This window comes from Anabas testudineus, chromosome 2 (genome assembly GCF_900324465.2).
Source record: "Anabas testudineus chromosome 2, fAnaTes1.2, whole genome shotgun sequence".
Classification (NCBI taxonomy): domain Eukaryota; kingdom Metazoa; phylum Chordata; class Actinopteri; order Anabantiformes; family Anabantidae; genus Anabas; species Anabas testudineus.
Genome location: NC_046611.1, coordinates 14,922,202 through 14,942,397, shown reverse-complemented (window position 1 = coordinate 14,942,397; position 20,196 = coordinate 14,922,202). Strand labels below are relative to the sequence as shown.

The window sequence follows — 20,196 nt, the reverse complement described above, 5'->3', positions numbered from 1 at the left end:
AAGTAACTAATGCATGGACTAGTTTTTCAGCATCACTTTGAGACAGGATGCTTCTAATTTTACCAATATTCAGTACACAGGTGGAAAAAGGTAGTTCTAGAGATTTCTTTGATGCATGAAGTAAATGAGATATCCTGGTCATGGATAACTAATATATTACAAACTTCTACATTTGAAATCCTCCTCAGTTCTGAACAAAATATTTATAATAATTAATAATTTCAGGTAGAACAACATGTTACTAAACTTACTACTTATTAAAATTCTTTTTTCAGACTGAGTTCCTGCAGTTCGTCCGAGATCAACTGTTCTCCTTTGGCCACAGCTCTGAAGTCCAACCCCTCCCATCTGAGAGAACTGGACCTGAGTAACAACAAGCTACAGTATAATGGAATGAAACTTCTATGTGAATTTCTGGAAAGTCCACATTGTAGACTGGAGACTCTGAGGTCAGTATGCAGCTCCAGAGTTGCAGCTTATGGTCAGCACCATCTCTTGAGTTCGGACTTACAACTTTCCAAATAAGGAGTATTTTATTAACATATTTTAGCGCTGAAGTGCTTTTTAAGACTATGTCAGCGAAGATTCTCAGTTATCTGGAATTTCAGTCATGGCGACTGGACTTTCTTCTTGTTGGGTTGAAACGTTTCGCTACTCATCCAAGTAGCTTATTCAGTCTTTAGATAGTTGGTTATTTATGCTCCAGGTCACACCTGGCCTGAATGTGCTTCTTGGATGAAACAATAGAAGGGGAGAGTGTGAAAGATGTAATAGTCACACCTCTACCAACCCCTCCTACCCCCTGATGTGGGTCATTAGTTGTGTCCAACCTGGTGGATGTGTGACTTTGGGCCTGATTTTCTGGGGATGGATGAAAGGGCAGCATTATAAACAGAAGACAAGGTATGTCTTTTAAAAGGTTTAAAAGGACAAATGTATTAAATATGTCATACATTTTACATTTTGATGGATATGTTCTTATTTCCTGCCAGTTTCTCCCTGGCATTTGTTAACCTTTGCCGCTATCACACATGTACTGACACCCTGAACTTCTCTGGACTTTACCTGGGTGGGTTGCATGGGAGACTGCAAACGTCAGAGTTATTCACTTTAGAGACTGGACTTTTTTCTGCAAGCCCCCTGAAACAAAGTCTGTGTACTCTCTGTGTGAGCCCAGGTGAGAACACAGCAGGTAAGAGTCTGGAGTATTTTTTATATATGACTATTTCCTTAAGTAGGACAGTATGTCACCTGGACTTTCCCCTGCTGTGTGTTGCCGGTGTGAACACACAACTCCGCACGTTGTCTGGACCTGATCCTCCAGAGATAGTCCAAAGTGCATTTTTAAAGGAAGCTTCAGAAAACCTGAAGATCATTACTTCAGTGCCAAACAAAAACTTGCACCCACTATGGTTCAGGTGTTTTCATTTTTTTTTCTTAAATCTCCACTCTGAACTATCTTTCAACCAGTAACATTGTGTTTGATCATTTTTCAGATTGTGGTCCTGCAGTTTGTCAGATATCAGCTGTGCTTCTCTGGTCTCAGCTCTGACGTCCAACCCCTCCCATCTGAAAGAGCTGCAGCTAAGTGACAACAAGTTGCAGGATTCAGGAGTGAAGCTGCTCTCAGATTTTCTGAAGAGTCCACATTGTAGACTGGAGACTCTGAGGTCAGTTCATCAGCCTTTAGTTCATGGACAACGTATTGTGTGGCATTTAGCATTGAATTCAATCTAGTTATTAAATGTATTATGATAAAGATGTCAGAGTACTACACCTTTGGCTTTGCAAGTTTCAGTCCAAAGTCTTCTAATAAATCTTCTATATTTAGTGTTAAAAAGCTCAGCAACGCCTCCACACCAAACACAGTTAATTCTGTCATGCGCGGCCTCTTTCCTTTTGCTATTTTTTTCCCACTACTCTATATATGTATACATGTGGTAATATATGCTGTAATTTGCACACACACTATCACACACCAATGGCAGAGCTGCCACGCAGCTGACCTGACACGACACAAGATGAAGTAGGAGATATTCTTCAGTTTGTCTGTTATGGTTTTTAGGAAGCTTGAACATATATAAACACATTTATTCTGTTTTCAGACTGTGGGACTGCAGTTTGTCAGAGATCAGCTGTGTTTCTCTGGCCTCAGCTCTGAAGTCCAACCCCTCCCATCTCACGCAACTGAACTTAAGTAACAACAATCTTCAGGATTCAGGGGTGAAGCTGCTGTGTGGTTTTCTGGAGAGTCCACAATGTAGACTGGAGACTCTGAGGTCAGATACCATTTTTAGCACTGTGCTGAGATTATAATGATGTGAAATTTGTGGTAACATTGAAATGCAAACATTATTCTGATATTATACTGATCCACACTGAGGATCTTAACAGTAGAGTTAGATTTCTATAGTTAAAAACATATGTCAATATATTACCACTCATTTATTTCTCTTACACGTGTTAGTGCCTGAGTTTACATGAAGCTGAACATTAATCTCACTTTATTGTTTGCATAGTTACCTATGTCATGTTTAAAAATATTTAATAGAATATATGAAAAACAGACCTTCACATCTCAGTGGGTTCAGCACATATTTTCAAGATGTGCTTATTTTATACTGTACTGTACCATATCAGTTTGCTCTGATTGATGCCTACTGAAGCTGAGTTGAACCAGATAAGAGAGAGTAAAACAGCAAGGACCAGACCAGATTTGATCACTGTTCATTGTTTTTATTGTGAACTATGAAAATTTACATAAATAGTTCTAATCTATATGAATCCTATAACCAGTAGCTGATGGTTCTGATACTTTAATAATACAATGTAATATCTGTACTCTGTATTTAACCTGCAGCTTGTTGGGTTTAGATAGTGTAACTACTTTGTAAATTTCTACTTTCGAAACCATCTTTAGCTTTGCCTCTGATGTTACATGTTTTGTTCTTTATTCAGACTGAGTCACTGCAGTTTGTCAAAGATCAGCTGCTCTTCTCTGGCCTCAGCCTTGAAGTCCAACCCCTCCCACCTAAGAGAACTGGTGCTGAGTGAAAATAGGCTGCAGGATTCCGATGTAAAGCTCCTGTCGGATCTTGTGAAGAATCCAGACTGTAGACTGGAGACTCTGAGGTCAGTAGAGGGTTGGAGTCTGTTCATGCTGCTTTCAGCAGTATTATAACAAACAGTTAGTATCAAAGCTAAGATCCAGTATTTCCTGGAAACGACACCATCCTTCTCAGTGGCTGCGTTTATTAGTGAAGGAGGATGGTGACAGAAAGACAGAGAGAGAACAGTCAGCCAATCAGATCAGCCAACCAAGCTTGTTGTGATCATGTGTGTTGATGTGAAAAAGACTGTTGTTGTTTCTGTGCTTACAGACAATAAAGCTGGATTACCTTAAGACATCCTGAGTCTGAACAGGGGAGTGTGTGTGTGCTGAGAGAAGGTGATCTGTATCCTGATGATCCAGATGTTGAAGCAGCAGCAGCTCGTGTGTACAGAGTCTCTGACTGGACCAAGTTACTGAGTGAAGAGCACAACTTCAGCTTCATCCAACAGTGACTGTGGTTTGAACCGCTCTGAGAACAGCTCCACTGACAGACACTTTGTCAGCTCCTCTATCGTCCTTGTGTGAAACTGATTGGATCTGTATCATCCTTCTGCTCCACCCTCCATTGTCATGTGGATTTTATTGTCATTCGGAAACACTGAACACAAACACACACTACTTCTTCTTCTTAAGTAATATTTATGACTACGGAAAACACTAAATTGTCTGCGTTTGGAACAAATGTAGAATAAATTACAATTCATGTCCACAAAATTTTGTTTTATTATTGCCTTTCCCTCATATTAATTTTGAAAGCAACCAAAATGGATGTGATAAACGTTTAATAGTTGTTTAATTGTACAGGTCAGGTCTTTCACATCATTTAGGTATTTTGAACAATAAATAAAGAACTAAATATTTGTAACAGGTTTTGTAACTTAGCTATTATTTTGTTTTGTTGGTATTTTGAGTGGCTGACAGTTACTTTTTATAATAAGATACAAACGTTTTTAACAAACATTCATTTTTACTTTTTTCTAATCTAAGTGGGTGACATTTATTTCTTGTCTGAGTAAGAATCTGCTGCCTAGTTTTCATTTAGTTGCTATTAATGGGATTTAAAGCACCTTAACAGACTGGTATCTGCACATACATAGAAATATATACATAAGTGAATTTTGTAGCATAGTGTACCTCAACTGGGACATAGCGATAGCTCAATGAGTTTAGCACATATACTCTATTAAAAGTAGATATATAGCAACTGAAGGTGCTCTACCAATTGGTTGAGCACAATAGTAAAGGGTTAAACAGACAGGGGGGGGAGCAAGTGAAACTGAAAGAGTGAGTGTCAGAGTGGCAGAAACTGAACCCGAGGCACAGTAAGTATTAAAACAGCGTTATTATTTGACTGTCAACAACTCTGTTGGAAATCACTTGATATATGTGCTAAATAGAGATGACAACATTACCATTGTGTGGCTCAAATAGTTGTTCACAATCATACAATGCTTTTGTTCATCAATTCATACTGGACTGCCTGCAGCCTACACAGCATGTAATCACCCATATGAGGATGGGTTCCCTGTTGAGTCTTGTTCCTCTCAAGGTTTCTTCCTGTTGCCTTCTCAGGGAGTTTTTTCTTGCCACACATTCACTGTTCATGTACTGTTCTTTGGTTGTGTAAAGCTGCTTTGTGACAATGTCAATTGTAAAAAGCACTATACAAATAAAATTGAAATGAAAATAAAAATAAAATTGAAATGAAATACAATGTGATGATAATTAGTAAATGCCCAGATTCAATATACTGCACTTTACACTACAGAGTAAACTGCTGTGTGCTTATTACACAGGAAGTGGTGAGTGAGTGAACAGGAAGTCATTTCTGACACAACCTGCTGTTCTGATTTGTGTCTTGGTCACTTAGTCACTTCCTTGTTTTATGTATTTGCAAGTTTCTGGCCTCTCGGTACTGCTGTTTAATCCTGGTAAGTGCACGGAAATGAATGTGTAATGTTTAACCTAGTGGAATATTTTGTCCTGAACAGACTTCTTTGTCCTTAAGATGAGTGTTTGTGTGGAGGAAGAGGGGAGCAAAGCTCCACAGTGTCCAGTATCCAGCTGTGAGTCTATGAAGGGTGACCTGTCCAATGAAGAACCAGGACCCTCAGACACAAAGTAAGAGAACTGCCACAAATGTTGTTTTGTAGGTGTAAAACTATGCAGAACTGTTTAAATGCAAACACAAAAACCAAGCAAACATGAATTATACTGTAACATATGGGATAATATTAACAATCTAGAGAACAGTAGCTACTGTAGCTTTATAAGACTTTACACTCATTGTACCATCATATTCATCTCAACTAACAAAAAGAATAAGGCAGGGTGTTAATGTAGCTCTGCTCACCTCCTGCAGTCTCATTTACCTTCACTTCAGATATGAAGGTTAACATTCATTGTCTATCAAGGCCTCAGAGAGAAGCGACATGAAAAAATGTTTTCACAGAGAGAAGAAGAGGAGTCATGTGTCTGTGGAGGAGCAGCTGTCCCACTGTGGTTTGTGTAAGGACGCCCAGAAGGATCCAGTCTCTACCAGCTGTGGACGCTGGTTCTGCAGACAGTGCATCACCTCATACTGGGACCAGTCTGATTCATCAGGAGACTCCTACTGTCCCCAGTGTGTAGAAAGATCCAGAACCAGACCTGAACTTCAGGCAGGCTGTCAGACCAACACCGTACAAAGTAAGATATACAGAACATGTGTCTGCTGATGTCCTCACTTACTTTTTTAGATGTAATTTTTCAAATCATAGTGTATTATTATAGAATTTTAATACCAGTGTTAAACAACATTAGATTTCCACATCTTGATGTTTTGATAACTTGGTAACTGACAGATCAGTTAATATAATTTCCTTCTATTTTTCCTTCTCTTTCAGCCGATGTTGGTCTGCAGGAGGTTTTAGATGAACATAAGATCCGTCTGAGGAGGAGATGTGAATGTGTGACTGAAGGAAGTGATGAAACAGGAAGTGGAACCCTCCTCAACAGGATCTACACTGAGCTCTACATCACCGAGGGACAGAGTGAAGAGGTTAATACCCAACATGAGGTGAGACAGCTGGAGACAGTTTCCAAGATGAAGACCCTCCATGACACTGCAATCAAGGTCCACGACATCTTTAAAGCCTTACCTGACCAACAGACACACATCAGAGTGGTTCTTACGAACGGTGTCGCTGGTGTTGGAAAAACCTTCTCAGTGCAGAAGTTCACTCTGGACTGGGCAGAGGACTTGGAAAACCAAGATGTCAGTCTGCTGGTTCTGCTTTCATTCAGGGAGATGAACCTGATCAAAGATGAGCAGTACAGTCTTCTCACCCTGCTCCATGTTTTCCATCCAACATTACAGAAGGTCACAGCAGAGCAGCTGGCTGTCTGTAAACCTTTGTTCATCTTTGACGGCCTGGATGAAAGCAGACTTTCACTGGATTTCAACAACAGGGAGGTTGTGTCTGATGTCACACAGGAGTCATCAGTCAACGTGCTGCTGACAAACCTCATCAAGGGGAATCTGCTTCCCTCAGCTCTGGTCTGGATAACTTCCAGACCTGCAGCAGCCAATCAGATCCCTCCTACATGTGTTGACAGGGTAACAGAAGTACGAGGCTTCACTGACGTCCAGAAGGAGGAGTACTTCAGGAGGAGATTCAGTGATGAAGAGCTGTCCAGCAGAATCATCTCACACATCAAGACATCCAGGAGCCTCCACATCATGTGTCACATCCCAGTCTTCTGCTGGATCACTGCTACAGTTCTGGAGCACATGTTGACTACAGAGCAGAGAGGAGAGCTGCCCAAGACCCTGACTGACATGTACTCACACTTTCTGCTGGTTCAGACAAAGAGGAAGAAGAACAAGTACGATGAGGGACATGAGACGAGCCCACAGGAGCTGACAGAGGCTGACAGAGAAGTTCTTCTGAAGCTGGGGAGGCTGGCGTTTGAACAACTGGAGAAAGGAAACATCATGTTCTACCAAGAAGACCTGGAGCAGTGTGGTCTTGATGTGACAGAGGCCTTGGTGTACTCAGGAGTTTGTACAGAGATCTTCAAAAGAGAGAGTGTGATCTTCCAGAAAACAGTCTACTGCTTTGTTCATCTGAGCATTCAGGAGTTTCTGGCTGCAGTCTACATGTTCCACTGTTACACCAACAGGAAGACAGAGGTACTAAGAGCTTTCCTGGGAAAAAAATACAATGACTCATCCCTGGATCACTTCCTGAGTAGAATCGTGGAGAAATCCATCAAGAGTAAAAATGGTCACCTGGACCTGTTTGTTCGCTTCCTTCATGGCCTCTCTCTGGAGTCCAACCAGAGACTCTTAGGAGGTCTGCTGGGTCAGATTAAGATCAGTTCAATAATCATCCAGGGAGTCATCAACAACCTGAAGCAAATGAACATGTTAAAAATCTCTCCTGACAGAAGCATCAACATCTTTCACTGTCTGACGGAGATGAACGACGACATCATAAATGAGGAGATCCATGAGTTCCTAATGTCAGATAGGAGATCAGAGAAGAAACTGTCTGAGATCCAGTGTTCAGCTCTGGCCTACATGCTGCAGATGTCAGAGGAGGTTCTAGATGAGTTGGATCTGGAGAAGTACAACACATCTAAAGAGGGAAGACGAAGACTGATCCCAGCTGTGAGGAACTGCAGAAAGGCTCGGTGAGTCCAGATGTTGTCATTGACATTATTTCTAGTCGTAGATTTTTGTTATCATTTGGTCTCAGGTATGTGTTTCTGCTTCTTGTCTTCTCTCTTCCAGTCACCTGGGGCACCTGTTATTCTGTTTCTTTGGACATGCTCAGTTATCTTCATACTAGGTTCACCTACCTACACACACTCACTGAGAGTTGTGCACATCACAGTACTGGTTAGTTTCTCTTTTGCGATTTCCTGTCACCAGACTTTCCCTTTTGTTGTATCCTGCCTAGCCTTCTGTACCTTGACTCTCAGTAAACCTGCCTTCTGTTCTTCTGCTTGTTTGCATTTGGGTCCTCGACCTACCCAATGTTAACCCTCAAACAATTTGTGACAGTGTTGTTTCACAAATATGCAGACTACACCATTTTTCCACAAATGAATTACACACATAAAGAAGTTAAGAAGAAATTTTGTGTCACAGACATCTAAATAATTAGTCAAATTAATATTTACTGCATTTATGTGCAACTCTAATAGTGTCAGTTGACACATAGCAATTTCTGAAGTCTTGGGCACAGTTACATTTTCCTTGGCAGCTTGGCAGCAGTAGGTTTCTTAGTAAGTGATTACCAGGACATCAATTGACATCTTCCAGTGTTAACTGATGACAAAAAGTTTACTTTTATAAAAACACATTTACATATTCTCTAAACACAGACTCACTGGTTGTCGACTCTCTGATACGCACTGTGAGGTTGTGGCCTCAGCTCTGAAGTCCAACCCCTCCCATCTGCGAGAACTGGACCTGAGTGACAACTATGACCTGCAGGACTCTGGAGTGAAGCTGCTGTGTGCTGGATTGGAAAGTCCAAACTGTAGACTGGAGATTTTGAGGTCAGTTTATTGACTGAAGCTCTAGATTTTATTTAGTTTTTTTTTTTTTTGTTTGAGATTTGGGCAGCTGATCACTGACCACTAACAGCTCTTCGTGTGCATATGGGCTATCACTGTTGTTTGTAGACAGACTTGAATGTTAACCACTCCTTTAATACTGTTTACTTTTATACAATAATTACAAAAAAGGTCATGTAGCATAATGGACTAAAACATGACCAGGGTTTTATTCAAACGTGTGATGTGATAGTGATTCCACATACCTAATTAAGGTAAACCAGATTTTAACAATCTGCACAGATACAGTATGAGTATGAAAATTGTCTTTAAAGGCTAATATTAACATGATCCACATTAAAAGGAGGGAAAGACCCTATTAATATACAATTATTTACTAATGTTAGAGGAAAATATCATAGAGTTGAACATATTGTATTGATTGAATTGTAAATTATTTTAACCACATGTTTTATTCTTTGTTCAGATTGATGTCCTGCAATTTAACTGAGATCAGCTGTAATTCTCTGGTCCCAGCTCTGAAATCCAATCCCTCCCATATAAGAGAACTGGACCTGAGTAACAACAAGCTGCAGGATTCAGGAGTGAAGCAGCTGCGTGTACTTCTCAAGAGTCCACAGTGTAGATTGGAGACTCTGAGGTCAGTTCACAGATTTTTAGTATTATTTACAACACCCGAACATGATTGAACCTCATATAAATCCATATATTTATTTATTTTATTGGCAAACTAAAAATAATTTCTTCAGTTTAAAATAATTTCAATAAGTAAAACTGTGAGGATCTTAGCTCGGTCATTCTCAACCACCTTTGGAGATGTGTCCCATTTTGACTTTGGGACTTCCAGCCTGTACTCGGCACAGATGTTCCTGAACACGGCCACTTGGTTATGGTGTTCCATGTTTGCCCTGCCTGCTAGCATCTTGCATCCCGCTGTTACAGTATGTGCTGGATTGTTTCAGGGGCATCTTTGCACAGCCTGCACCTGGGGTCCTGCCTGGTATGGTAGATCCCAGGCTCTATCGATCTTGTACTCAGAGCATGCTCCTGTGCTGCTAGGATTAGTGCCTCTGTGCTGTCTTTCAGTCCAGCTTTGTCCAGCCACTGGTAGGATTTGTCGACATCAGCCACTTCTTCTATCTGCCGGTGGTACATACCGTGCAGGGGTTTGTCCTTGCATGAGGGTTCCTCCTCCTCTTCCTTCCCTTGCTCCTCTTGTTTCTGCTGCCGGAGGTATTTGCTAAGCATGCCATCAGTTGGGGGTATCTTCCTGATGTATTCATTGAGCTTAGTTGATTTATCCTGGATTGTGGCTTTAATGCTCACTAATCCTCTGCCTCCTTCCTTCCGCTTAGCATACAGTCTCAGGGTGCTGGATTTGGGGTGAAACCCTCCGTGCATTGTAAGGAACTTCCGTTTCTTGATGTCAGTGGCTTCCATCTCCTCCTTTGGACAGCTTATTATGCCAGCGGGATACCTGATGACTGGGAGGGCGTAGGTGTTGATCGCCTGGACTTTGTTCTTCCCATTCAGCTGACTTCTCAGGATCTGCCTTACCCTTTGGAGGTACTTAGTGGTTGCTGTTTTCCTTGCGGCCTCTTCGTGGTTACCATTTGCCTGTAGGATTCCAAGGTATTTGTAGCTATCCTCAACATCTGCTATCTTGCCTTCTGGTAGTTCTATCCCCTCAGTTCTGAATAGCTTTCCTCTCCTTGCTACCATCCAACCACACTTATCCAGTCCGAATGACATTCCAATGTCCTGGCTGTATGTCCTGGTGGTATGTATCAGTGAGTCGATGTCTCCTTCGCTCTTGCCATTCAGCTTGATGTCATCCATGTAGAGGAGGTGGCTGATGGTTGTGACATTTCATAGTCGGTATCCGTAGCCAGTGTTGGTGTTGATCTGGCTGAGGGGGTTCAGGCCTATGCAGAAGCCGCGCCCTACCGTACAGAAGTCAGTGGCACGAACCACTGCGCTATCCAGTCTGCTAAATATATATATATATATATATATATATATATATATATATATATATATATATATATATATATATATATATATATATATATATATATATATATATATATATATACACAGTGAGGGAAAAAATTATTTGAACCCCAGCTGATTTTGTAAGTTTGTCCACTAACAAAGAAATGATCATTCTATAATTTCAATGGTAGGTGTATTTGAACAGTGAGACACAACAATGACAAAAAAAATCCAGAAAAATGCGTTTCAAAAAGAGTTATAAATTAATTTGCATTTCCACAAAGGAAAGAAGTATTTGATCCCTTTGTAAAACGTGCTTTAGTACTTGGTGGCAAAACCTTTGTTGGCAATCACAGAGGTCAGCTATTTCTTGTAGTTGGCCACAAGGTTTGCACACATCTCAGGGGGGATTTTGGCCCACTCCTCTTTGCAGATCCTCTCCAATGTTTGGCAACTCGAACCTTCAGCTCCCTCCACAGATTTTCTATGGGATTAAGGTCTGGAGACTGACTAGGCCACTCCAGGACCTTAATATGCTTCTTCTTGAGCCAGTCATTTGTTGCCTTGGCCGTGTGTTTTGGATCATTGTCATGCTGGAGTACCCAACCACGACCCTTTTCAATGCCCTGACTGAGGGAAGGAGGTGCTCACCCAACATTTGACAGTACATGGCCCCATCCATCCTCCCTTTGATGCGGTGCAATTGTCCTGTCCCCTTGGCAGAAAAACACCCCCAAAGCATAATGTTTCCACCTCCATATTTGACAGTGGGGATGGTGTTTTTGGAGTCATAGGCAGCCTTCCTCCTCCTCCAAACACAGCGAGTTGAGTTGATGCCAAAGAGCTCGATTTTGGTCTCATCTGACCACAACACTTTCACCCAGTCTTCCTCTGAATCAGTCAGATGTTCAAACGGGCCTGTAGATGGGCTTTCTTGAGCAGGGGGACCTTGCGGGCACAGCAGGATTTCAGTCCTTCACGGCGTAGTGTGTTACCAACTGTTTTTTTGGTGACTATGGTCCCAGCTGCCTTGAGATCATTGACAAGTTCCTCCAAAGTGGTTCTTGGCTGATTCCTCACCGTTCTCATTATCATTGAAACTCCACGAGGTGAGATCTTGCATGGAGCTCCAGACCAAGGGAGATTGGCAGTTAATTTATGTTTCTTCCATTTGCGAATAATTGCACCAACTGTTGTCACCTTCTCACCCAGCTGCTTGGCGATGGTCTTGTAGCCCATTCCAGCCTTGTGTAGGTCCACAATCTTGTCCCTGACATCCTTGGAAAGCTCTTTGGTCTTGGCCATGGTGAAGAGTTTGGAATCTGGATTGATTGATTGCTTCTGTGGACAGGTCTCTTTTATACAGGTAACGAGCTGAGAGGGCTGCCAATGTCAGCTCGTTACCTGTATAAGATCCACCTGGGAGCTAGAGATCTTGCTGACGGATAGGGGATCAAATACTTCTTTCCTTCATGGAAATGCAAATTAATTTATAACTCTTTTTGAAACGCATTTTTCTGGATTTTTTTTGTCATTGTTGTGTCTCACTGTTCAAATAAACCTACCATTGAAATTATAGACTGATCATTTCTTTGTTAGTGGGCAAACTTACAAAATCAGCTGGGGTTCAAATAATTTTTTCCCTCACTGTATATATATATATTTTTTTTTTTAGGAGACAGGGTTGTTCATGACTAATGTTACAAAATATAAGTAAATTATACATGTTATGTTTTTGTCTAAAGATTTATTCTTCATTCAGATTGAGATCCTGCCGTTTGAGCGAGGTCAGCTGCGCCTCTCTGGTCTCAGCTCTGAAATCCAACCCCTCCCATCTGAAAGAGCTGGATCTGAGTGAAAACAACAACCTGTGGGATCCAGGAGTGAAACTGCTGTGTGATTTTCTGGAGCATCCACACTGTAGACTGGAGACTCTGAGGTCAGACATGATTTTTACCAATGTACCATGGATGTCACTACCATCATTCCAGCACCTTCTACTATACAGATCTTTCACTTTGGAATTTAAACTGAAATTCCAGTTACATGTTATATAATGTTATGTTATAGTATGTTATGGTTACAATACACTAGAAGTAGTTACAGGGCGAGAATGTGTGTCCAGCCGAGGTTACCACTCTAAATCATCTATATCCTTGTAAATGTCCAGAACAGATTACTCACGAATTACATTAAAAAAAATTCATGTGAGTTTGAGCTTGGCGGCAGTATATTTTAAACCTAAAACTAAGTCTTCTCTCTAAGTTACAAACTCTTTTTTTCTGTACAGGTTGAACAGCTGTAGGTGTTCAGAGGTCAGTTGTGCTTCTCTTGCCTCAGCATTTAAGTCCAGCTGTTCCCATCTGAGAGAGCTGGATCTGAGTAAAAACAATCTGCAGGATTCAGGAATAAAGTTACTGTCTGCTGGATTGGACAATCCAAAGTGTAGACTACAGACTCTGAGGTCAGTTCCCTGACTTCAATTCACAACAGATTAAAAAATGGCACTGTTACAATTTTACATATTTCTTTAGCATAAACTAATGAGAGAAAACGTTATAATGTGAACCACACAGGGATAAATCTTACCAGTACTTTATTATCACAGTATACAAGTCACTTGTTTGAATTAGACATGATTTGATCTCCATGTTTTATGAATTAAATATTTAGATTAACCGGCTGCGGTTTGTCAGAGATCAGTTGTGATTCTCTGGTCTCAGATCTGAAGTCCAACCCCTCCCATCTGACAGAACTGGACCTGAGTGAGAACGACCTGCAGGATTCAGGAGTGAAGCTGCTGTGTGGTTTTCTGGAGAGTCCACAATGTAGACTGGAGACTCTGAGGTCAGTTCACTGATCTTCTGCAACAGTTGTGAAGGTTATATATATATGTTCAACTAAATGTTCCACATTATTTGACTTAAGTGATTATCATCCATCATTTTATCTACATGATTTATTCTTTATTCAGATTGAGTTTCTGCAGTTTGTCAGAGATCAGCTGTGATTCTCTGGCGTCAGCTCTGAAGTCCAACCCCTCCCATCTGTCAGAACTGGACCTGAGTGGAAACTACAACCTGCAGGATTCAGGAGTGAAGGAGTTGTCTGATCTCGTTGAAAGTCCAAACCACCGACTGGAAACTGTGAGGTCAGTAGAAGATTGGAGTCAGTTTTTTCCCCCAATATTCTACTAGAATTAAGGCAAAGATCCACCTTCTTAATGGTTGCTTTTCTCAGTTAAGTTGTGTGAGAGGAGAATGGTGATGTGAAAGCCCTGAAAAGGGAGATATTGATGAGAGCGACACACGACAACTTCTTCTCAGCTCATATGTGTGTTGAGTGAAGGAAGAGAAGCGACGCGACCCGATGACCTCAGCCGTTCAACGCTCCCTCTGCTGCACTCTCTCTGTAACTACATTCTCCCTCAATCCAGTCTACTCCATTGTGGCACTGACACCAGCACAAGACACATCACAGTATACTGTGCTCTAACTCTGATAACAACATTGTGAACACAAAACTACAAACAAAACCATGATCAAATATGCACCAGCTGAGAACCGACACCGCTTCCACTAGATCCGATACAAAGCATGCAGGCCACGTTACTCCATCCGTCACATACTCCCCATCAAAAATAGATGTTGTCCTCAACATCATTAACCGTAACAGTCATCAAATATGGTAGAACATGTTCAAACAGGTTTGTTACAGGCTGGAACTCTTTTGTTACATTTTGTTCTTCCGTTTTCAGTCCCATGTTGCAGGTGAATTTACAGACTGGAACTCTTTTAGTACATTCAGGTATGTCCTCTATCAAACACACTTGCTCAATGCGTGTAGATACGTCAGAACTGTTCAGAGTACATATACACATACCCGAAATCAAGCACAGTCATTGTGATAAAGTCTCTTATCGTGCAATGTCCATAACAGCAGAACTTGGCTTTACCTTACGCCTCTGGGTGTGTATGATGAGTGTGAAGTTGTAATGTCTACATAATAAACAAAACTTGGCTTTTGCCGTAAGTCCACCAGTTTAAACTGTCCAAGGCAGGGCCATCCTAAGTTCTATAGAGATACAGTTGTTGATTATAACATGGTTGCCCTGGCTGTACCCAAGCTGGAGGCCTTGTATAAAGGGGACGTGCAGCCTGTGTATAACAGGATGGTGTTCCCATTTTGTCGTATCTGAGGGTCTTTGGTGGCCTACGAAGTCTCTGGGGCCGCTGATACCTCATGTCCATCTCCTCTTCCTGGCTGACATTTACCATGGGGAGTGATTCTTGTCCCCCTTCAGTATCAGTTGAGTTTGTTCCCCGAACATTCCTGTGCTCCAAGGAGTTGTCATCATCCACCTCTTCCTGGGACGGTTCCACTGCAGGTGTACTGGGGTCAGGTGGGATCTCATCATGTGCAGTTGCAGGCATCTCTCCCACTGGTTCCAGATTCTGAACGATAGGTTGATGTGGCATCTCTATGCTGTAATAATCATCCTCATCCTCATCCTCGGAACTTTCGCTGGCTTTTTGGTCGGTCTGGCTTGTCTTCCTTTTATTTGTTGTAGGCAGGCACACCTCAGTATCCAAAGGTAGGTGATCACATGGTAAAAGGAGGTTTCTGTGTAAAATTCTGGACTTTCCCTTCCCATATTCAGGACGCAGCTCATAAATGGGGGTATTCTCTCCTAATTGTCGGACTACAGTGTGAATGCTGTCCTCCCAGTGATTCCTTAGCTTTCCAGTTCCTCCTGGAGGAGTCATATTTCGCGCCAACACACGGTCACCCGGGTACAACACTGAACTCCTCACCTTGCCATCATAAATCCTCTTGTTTCTTTGGGCAGATTTTTGTGAATTCTCTCGAGCAACAGCATATGCCTCCTGCATTCCTTGTTTCCACCGTTCAACATAGTTACGCTGACTATAGCTCCCTGCTTCAATGGGTAAGTTAAACATCAAATCAACAGGTAGCCTTGGTGAGCGGCCATACAGTAAGTAAAATGGGGAGAAACCTGTTACTTCTGTACGCGTGCAGTTATAGGCGAATGTAAGCTTATTCAAAGAGTCTTTCCAGTTCAGCTTGTCTCTCTCGGTGAGGGTCTTAAGCATCTGCATCAAAGTTCGATTAAAACGTTCTACTTGTCCATTTCCCTGCGGATGATAAGGGGTTGTTCTTGATCCTGCTACATTGCAGTACTTGCTCAGTTGTGAAAAGAGCTGATTTTCAAATTCACCTCCTTGATCATGATGAATGCGTGCTGGGAACCCAAATTTCAGAGCATAATCATTGAATATTTTGTCAGCAACTGTTTTCCCAGATTTTGATGTTGTAGGGTACGCCTGTGCAAAGCGAGTGAAATGATCTACAATCACTAGTATATATTCATAGCCACCTTTGCACCTATCGAGGTGGAGAAAGTCCACTGACACAAGTTCGAATGGCTGTGTGGTGACAATATTTGTAAGAGGAGCCCTAGTCTCACGGCTAGGTTTCTTCTGCTTTAGACAAGCACAGGTCAGTACATACTGTTCAATTTCTCGCTGCATGTATGGCCAAAAGAAACGGTCTCTTATCAGTGATACTGTCCTGTCAGTACCTTGGTGTCCCATCTGCTCATGTAGCTCCTTTAATACAGTGATCCTGTGTTGGTCGGGTAACACCAGTTGTTTTCTGTGGGCTGTCTTTCTCCACATAACTCCATTCTCATCTGTCTCCAGCTTTTCCCATTCACGGACAAGACAAAGACTTTGAGGACTGAAGTTTTTCTGTTCTTTACGCAATGGCCTTACTCCCGACAATTTACTCTGCAGCACCGGCCCAATGTGTATGTCATTTTTCTGATCTTGTTGTAGCTGTACTGGTGTTATTGAGACAATGGTAGTGCCTGTGACATCAAGCACACCATGGACAGAGATGGCCATTGACCATACGGCATTTGACTCTTGCTGTGCCTCTACAGCCTGTGCAGTCGCTCCCACTGCATCATAAGACATCTCCTCAGTGCACTCATTCATGAACTTCTCTACCTCTACTGGCATTCTAGACAGACTATCTGCATCAATGTTCTCTTTCCCAGGACGGTATTTAATGGTAAAGTTGAAATCAGCCAATTTAGCCACCCATCTGCTTCCTGTAGCATTCAACTTAGCAGTGGAAAGAACATAAGTCAAGGGGTTGTTGTCGCTGTAAACCGTGAAAAAGGGGGCATAGTACATATAGTCACGGAATCGTTCTGTAATTGCCCATTTGAGAGCGAGGAACTCTAATTTACCTGAATGAAAGTGATAGTTTTTTTCTGATGCTGACAGTGTTTGAGACCCATATGCAATTACACACATTCTCCCATTCTGTTTCTGATACAAAACTGCACCAAGCCCCTTGTTGGATGCGTCTGTGTGGAGAATGAATGGTTGGGAGAAATCTGGGAATGCCAAGACAGGGGGTTGAACCAGACAGTTTATCAGTTGTTCCAGGGTTTGTTGGTGTGAGTCTGTCCATTCAATTGGTGTGTGAGATGGCACCACTTTCGCATTTCCCTTAGTGTGCAACTTCCTCCCCTTGGGCTGTGAGATTGTTCCTAGGTCAGGTCCTTTTGTTAACTCATAGAGAGGGTTGGCGATGCGAGAAAAGTCCTTAATGTACTGGCGATAGTAGCTCAACAGTCCAAGAACCTGCCTCAACTCACCAATTGTTTTGGGGTTTTTGTCTTTTAAGACCCTTATGGCAGCTGTGTCAGCGGGATCCATTTTATTTCCTTCTGCTGATACTATTCTTCCCAGGTAGCGGATTTCTCTTTTGAATAACTCACATTTGCTAGGTTTTAGTTTAATTCCACACTGTGTCAACCTTTGCAAGACTTTTCTTACATCATTGACGTGACTTTCAAAAGTTTTGCTAAACACTAATGTATCATCCAGATATGGGACACAAATTTTGTCTCTGAGGCCTTCTAAACACTCCTCCATGCAGCGCTGAAAGGCTGCTGGAGCATTCATAAGCCCGAATGGGATTCTGGCCCATTCGTACAGTCCCCATGGTGTCACAAAAGCTGTTAGATGTTTGCTGTCTTTCGCCATGAATCCTTGGTGGTATGCCTTCCCTTGGTCTAACAGTGAAAACATGGTGTTTCCTCCGAGGCCATCCATGATATCCTGGACTCTGGAAATGGGTTGTCTGTCAGGGTGAGCTCTCTGTAATCTATGCATAGACGCAAAGAACCACATTTTTTTCTTACACAAACAACAGGTGATGCATAGGAAGAGTGGGATTTCTCTATCCACCCCTGCGTGATTAGGTCTCTCAGATAATCTTTCATTTCCTCATATAATGGCTTAGGGACTGACATGTAAGTCCAGACTACTGGCTCTGGATCTTTTAAGGAAATTTCCAACTGGAGGTTCTCAATACAACCTATATCATTGTCTGACCGAGAAAAAGAGCTTGACTCCTCCCTCAACATCTCACGTACCATTTTTCTCTGTTTCTCATGTAAGTGACTTAGATCAATCGGGGGGTCCCAAGGCTCTGTACCATTCTCCTGATGTTCAGTGTGTTGGGTCTGAATGCTATTGATATCAGCAGGTGAGTGTGTTTCCCCAGCTAAGCTAAGCGGGTACACCGATGCAACTGATTGTACTGTACCAATAACTACCTTTCCTGTCAACATAATGTCATGGTCAGTGGGGTTTTGTACACTCAGAATAATGTTTGGCTGTGCCCCTTTTCTCACCTGTACCAACGTGTCACAGAACTCAAGTCCCTCTGGCCACTGGGGGTTGCTATCAGGCTCAAATATCATGGTGGTGTCTTCTTTAAAGGGCCTGGTACGAATCCTACATTCTACTTGGACAGCGCTGTGGCTGGCTATGTTCATCTGGTGGCAGGCTGTTCTTACCAAATACTCACTTGTTCTTTCAACATTCACTGCATTAATAAATGCCTTAGCCTTCCCCCTTTTAAGGTTGGGAAAAGCTGTTGTCACAGTTTTTATCAGTTTCTCTTCATCTACATTGTTCGTGTGCTTCTTTTGACTGTTAATAACAACACGTTCAATGACATTAAAACCAATAATAGGATGTGGCTGTTGACTGCCTCTCATTACCAACATAGGAACATGAAACTCTTTAGTGTCACCAGCTAGTCTAAAAGTCACTTCTATCCACCCTACATAGGGCATCTCTGTACCATTAGCTGCCTCCACCTGCAGGGGGTCATCTGAGTCGACTATCTCTGCTATGTCTCTCAACTTAATGTCCGGGAAGTTATTAGCTTTCCACACCTGATCCACTGCAGACACCTGGGAGCCAGTATCCCACAGTACTTGATTTTTCTTCCCTTGTAAGTAGCAGTGGACAAAACATTTTTTTCCTACAAGTTCAGTCACTGTGCAATGTTCTTTCGTTACAATGTTTCTCTTTTTGTTGGTCATCGTCTTACATGACTGGGTTTGTTTCGTTCTCTTCTTAGCTTGTGTTAACAGTTTACAGTCCTTCTTATGTTCGGGCCAATGACTAACCTGACATTCCTTGGAACAATAGCATGTTGCTTTGCACACTGAACACTGTTGAAACACCTTCCGTTCTTCAGTTCCTCCACAGCTGGTACACTTTTGGGACAGTCTGACTATGCCGGTCACTCCCTGTCCCTCGGGGGCAACCGTGTCTCGTTTAAAGGATTCCCTCTTTCAGCATTAGGAAATCCTCTGTATCCCCTACAACCTGCATGAAAATGTTCGCTACTTCCACATCTGAAGCAATGTTGGCAATATTCCTCTCCTTGCTGCTGGCATGCAAAACATTTTGGTCTTCCACGTGGCATTGGGTATCTCTGTGGTGCAAATCTCTGCTGAAACTGGGCAGTCCCTGTCACCCTTGGTCCACCCACAGCTTGGTATCCTGGAGGAGCTCCACCTGACTGGTGGAAAACTGGGGGTCCTTGGTCCCAGGCCATGAACTGGGGCCGAAAGTAGTGCTGATGGTGGGCTGCCTGATTATCAATCTCCTTGCCAATAGGGGGATGGGGCTTAGGACCAGTCTCTGGTTGCTGAATGGACTCTCTAATTTGTGACACTTCTGCCTTAAGATCCTTTAACAGTACTATATCTGCTTTGATTTCTTTTAGGTCAGACAACACATCTGGGGTCAGTATAGTCAAGGTTTGTTGGCCTGTGAGTTTCTTGTCTCCAGTTAAGTCATTGGACTGAATTGCATGGACTGCAGGGTGCCGCTGTGGTGCAGTCTGCCTCTTTTTATCCTGCCTCTCTTTCTCATTCGCACATGCCATATTTAGCCTCTCTAAGAGCAACTCATCAGAGGTAGCTGGTTGCAGCAGGTAGGGCTGGAGATCAGTTTTTATGCTGTCATTTTGCAAGCCTGTGAGTACAGTGTGCATGAACATGCTCTGCACTAATGCAGGGTCAAACTTTAGGCTAGATTCTGCTTCCTGTGATGCAAACAATATTTTTTGCCTTAAATCCATGGCTCTGATTAGGAAGTTCTGTGGGGTCTCTTTGTTAC

At 42.3% G+C, this 20,196-nt stretch overlaps 3 protein-coding genes across 10 annotated transcripts in view; all 3 read left to right on the top strand.

The window, feature by feature from the left end:
- The window catches only part of LOC113163505, a 1,294,879-nt gene that overhangs the window by 894,774 nt on the left and 379,909 nt on the right, over positions 1 to 20,196 (top strand). The window lies entirely within an intron of this gene.
- The window catches only part of LOC113163500 (NACHT, LRR and PYD domains-containing protein 12-like), a 664,684-nt gene that overhangs the window by 388,829 nt on the left and 255,659 nt on the right, over positions 1 to 20,196 (top strand). The window lies entirely within an intron of this gene.
- Positions 1 to 20,196, top strand: part of LOC113163566 (NACHT, LRR and PYD domains-containing protein 12-like) — a 28,349-nt gene that overhangs the window by 6,673 nt on the left and 1,480 nt on the right. For 2 of the 7 annotated variants that reach the window (XM_033326775.1, XM_033326772.1), the window contains exons 9-13: positions 276 to 449; positions 1,497 to 1,670; positions 2,106 to 2,279; positions 2,959 to 3,132; positions 3,381 to 3,837. In XM_033326775.1, coding sequence (XP_033182666.1) covers positions 276 to 449; positions 1,497 to 1,670; positions 2,106 to 2,279; positions 2,959 to 3,132; positions 3,381 to 3,387 — 703 coding nt within the window. In that variant the 3' untranslated portion in view covers positions 3,388 to 3,837. Of the gene's footprint in view, positions 1 to 275; positions 450 to 1,496; positions 1,671 to 2,105; positions 2,280 to 2,958; positions 3,133 to 3,380; positions 3,838 to 5,997; positions 7,790 to 7,854; positions 7,998 to 8,485; positions 8,663 to 9,146; positions 9,321 to 12,437; positions 12,615 to 12,965; positions 13,140 to 13,348; positions 13,523 to 13,649; positions 13,827 to 13,920; positions 13,939 to 20,196 lie in introns of those variants that run through there. The other 5 variants (XM_033326771.1, XR_004463543.1, XR_004463544.1 and 2 more) reach the window with 5 other exon arrangements.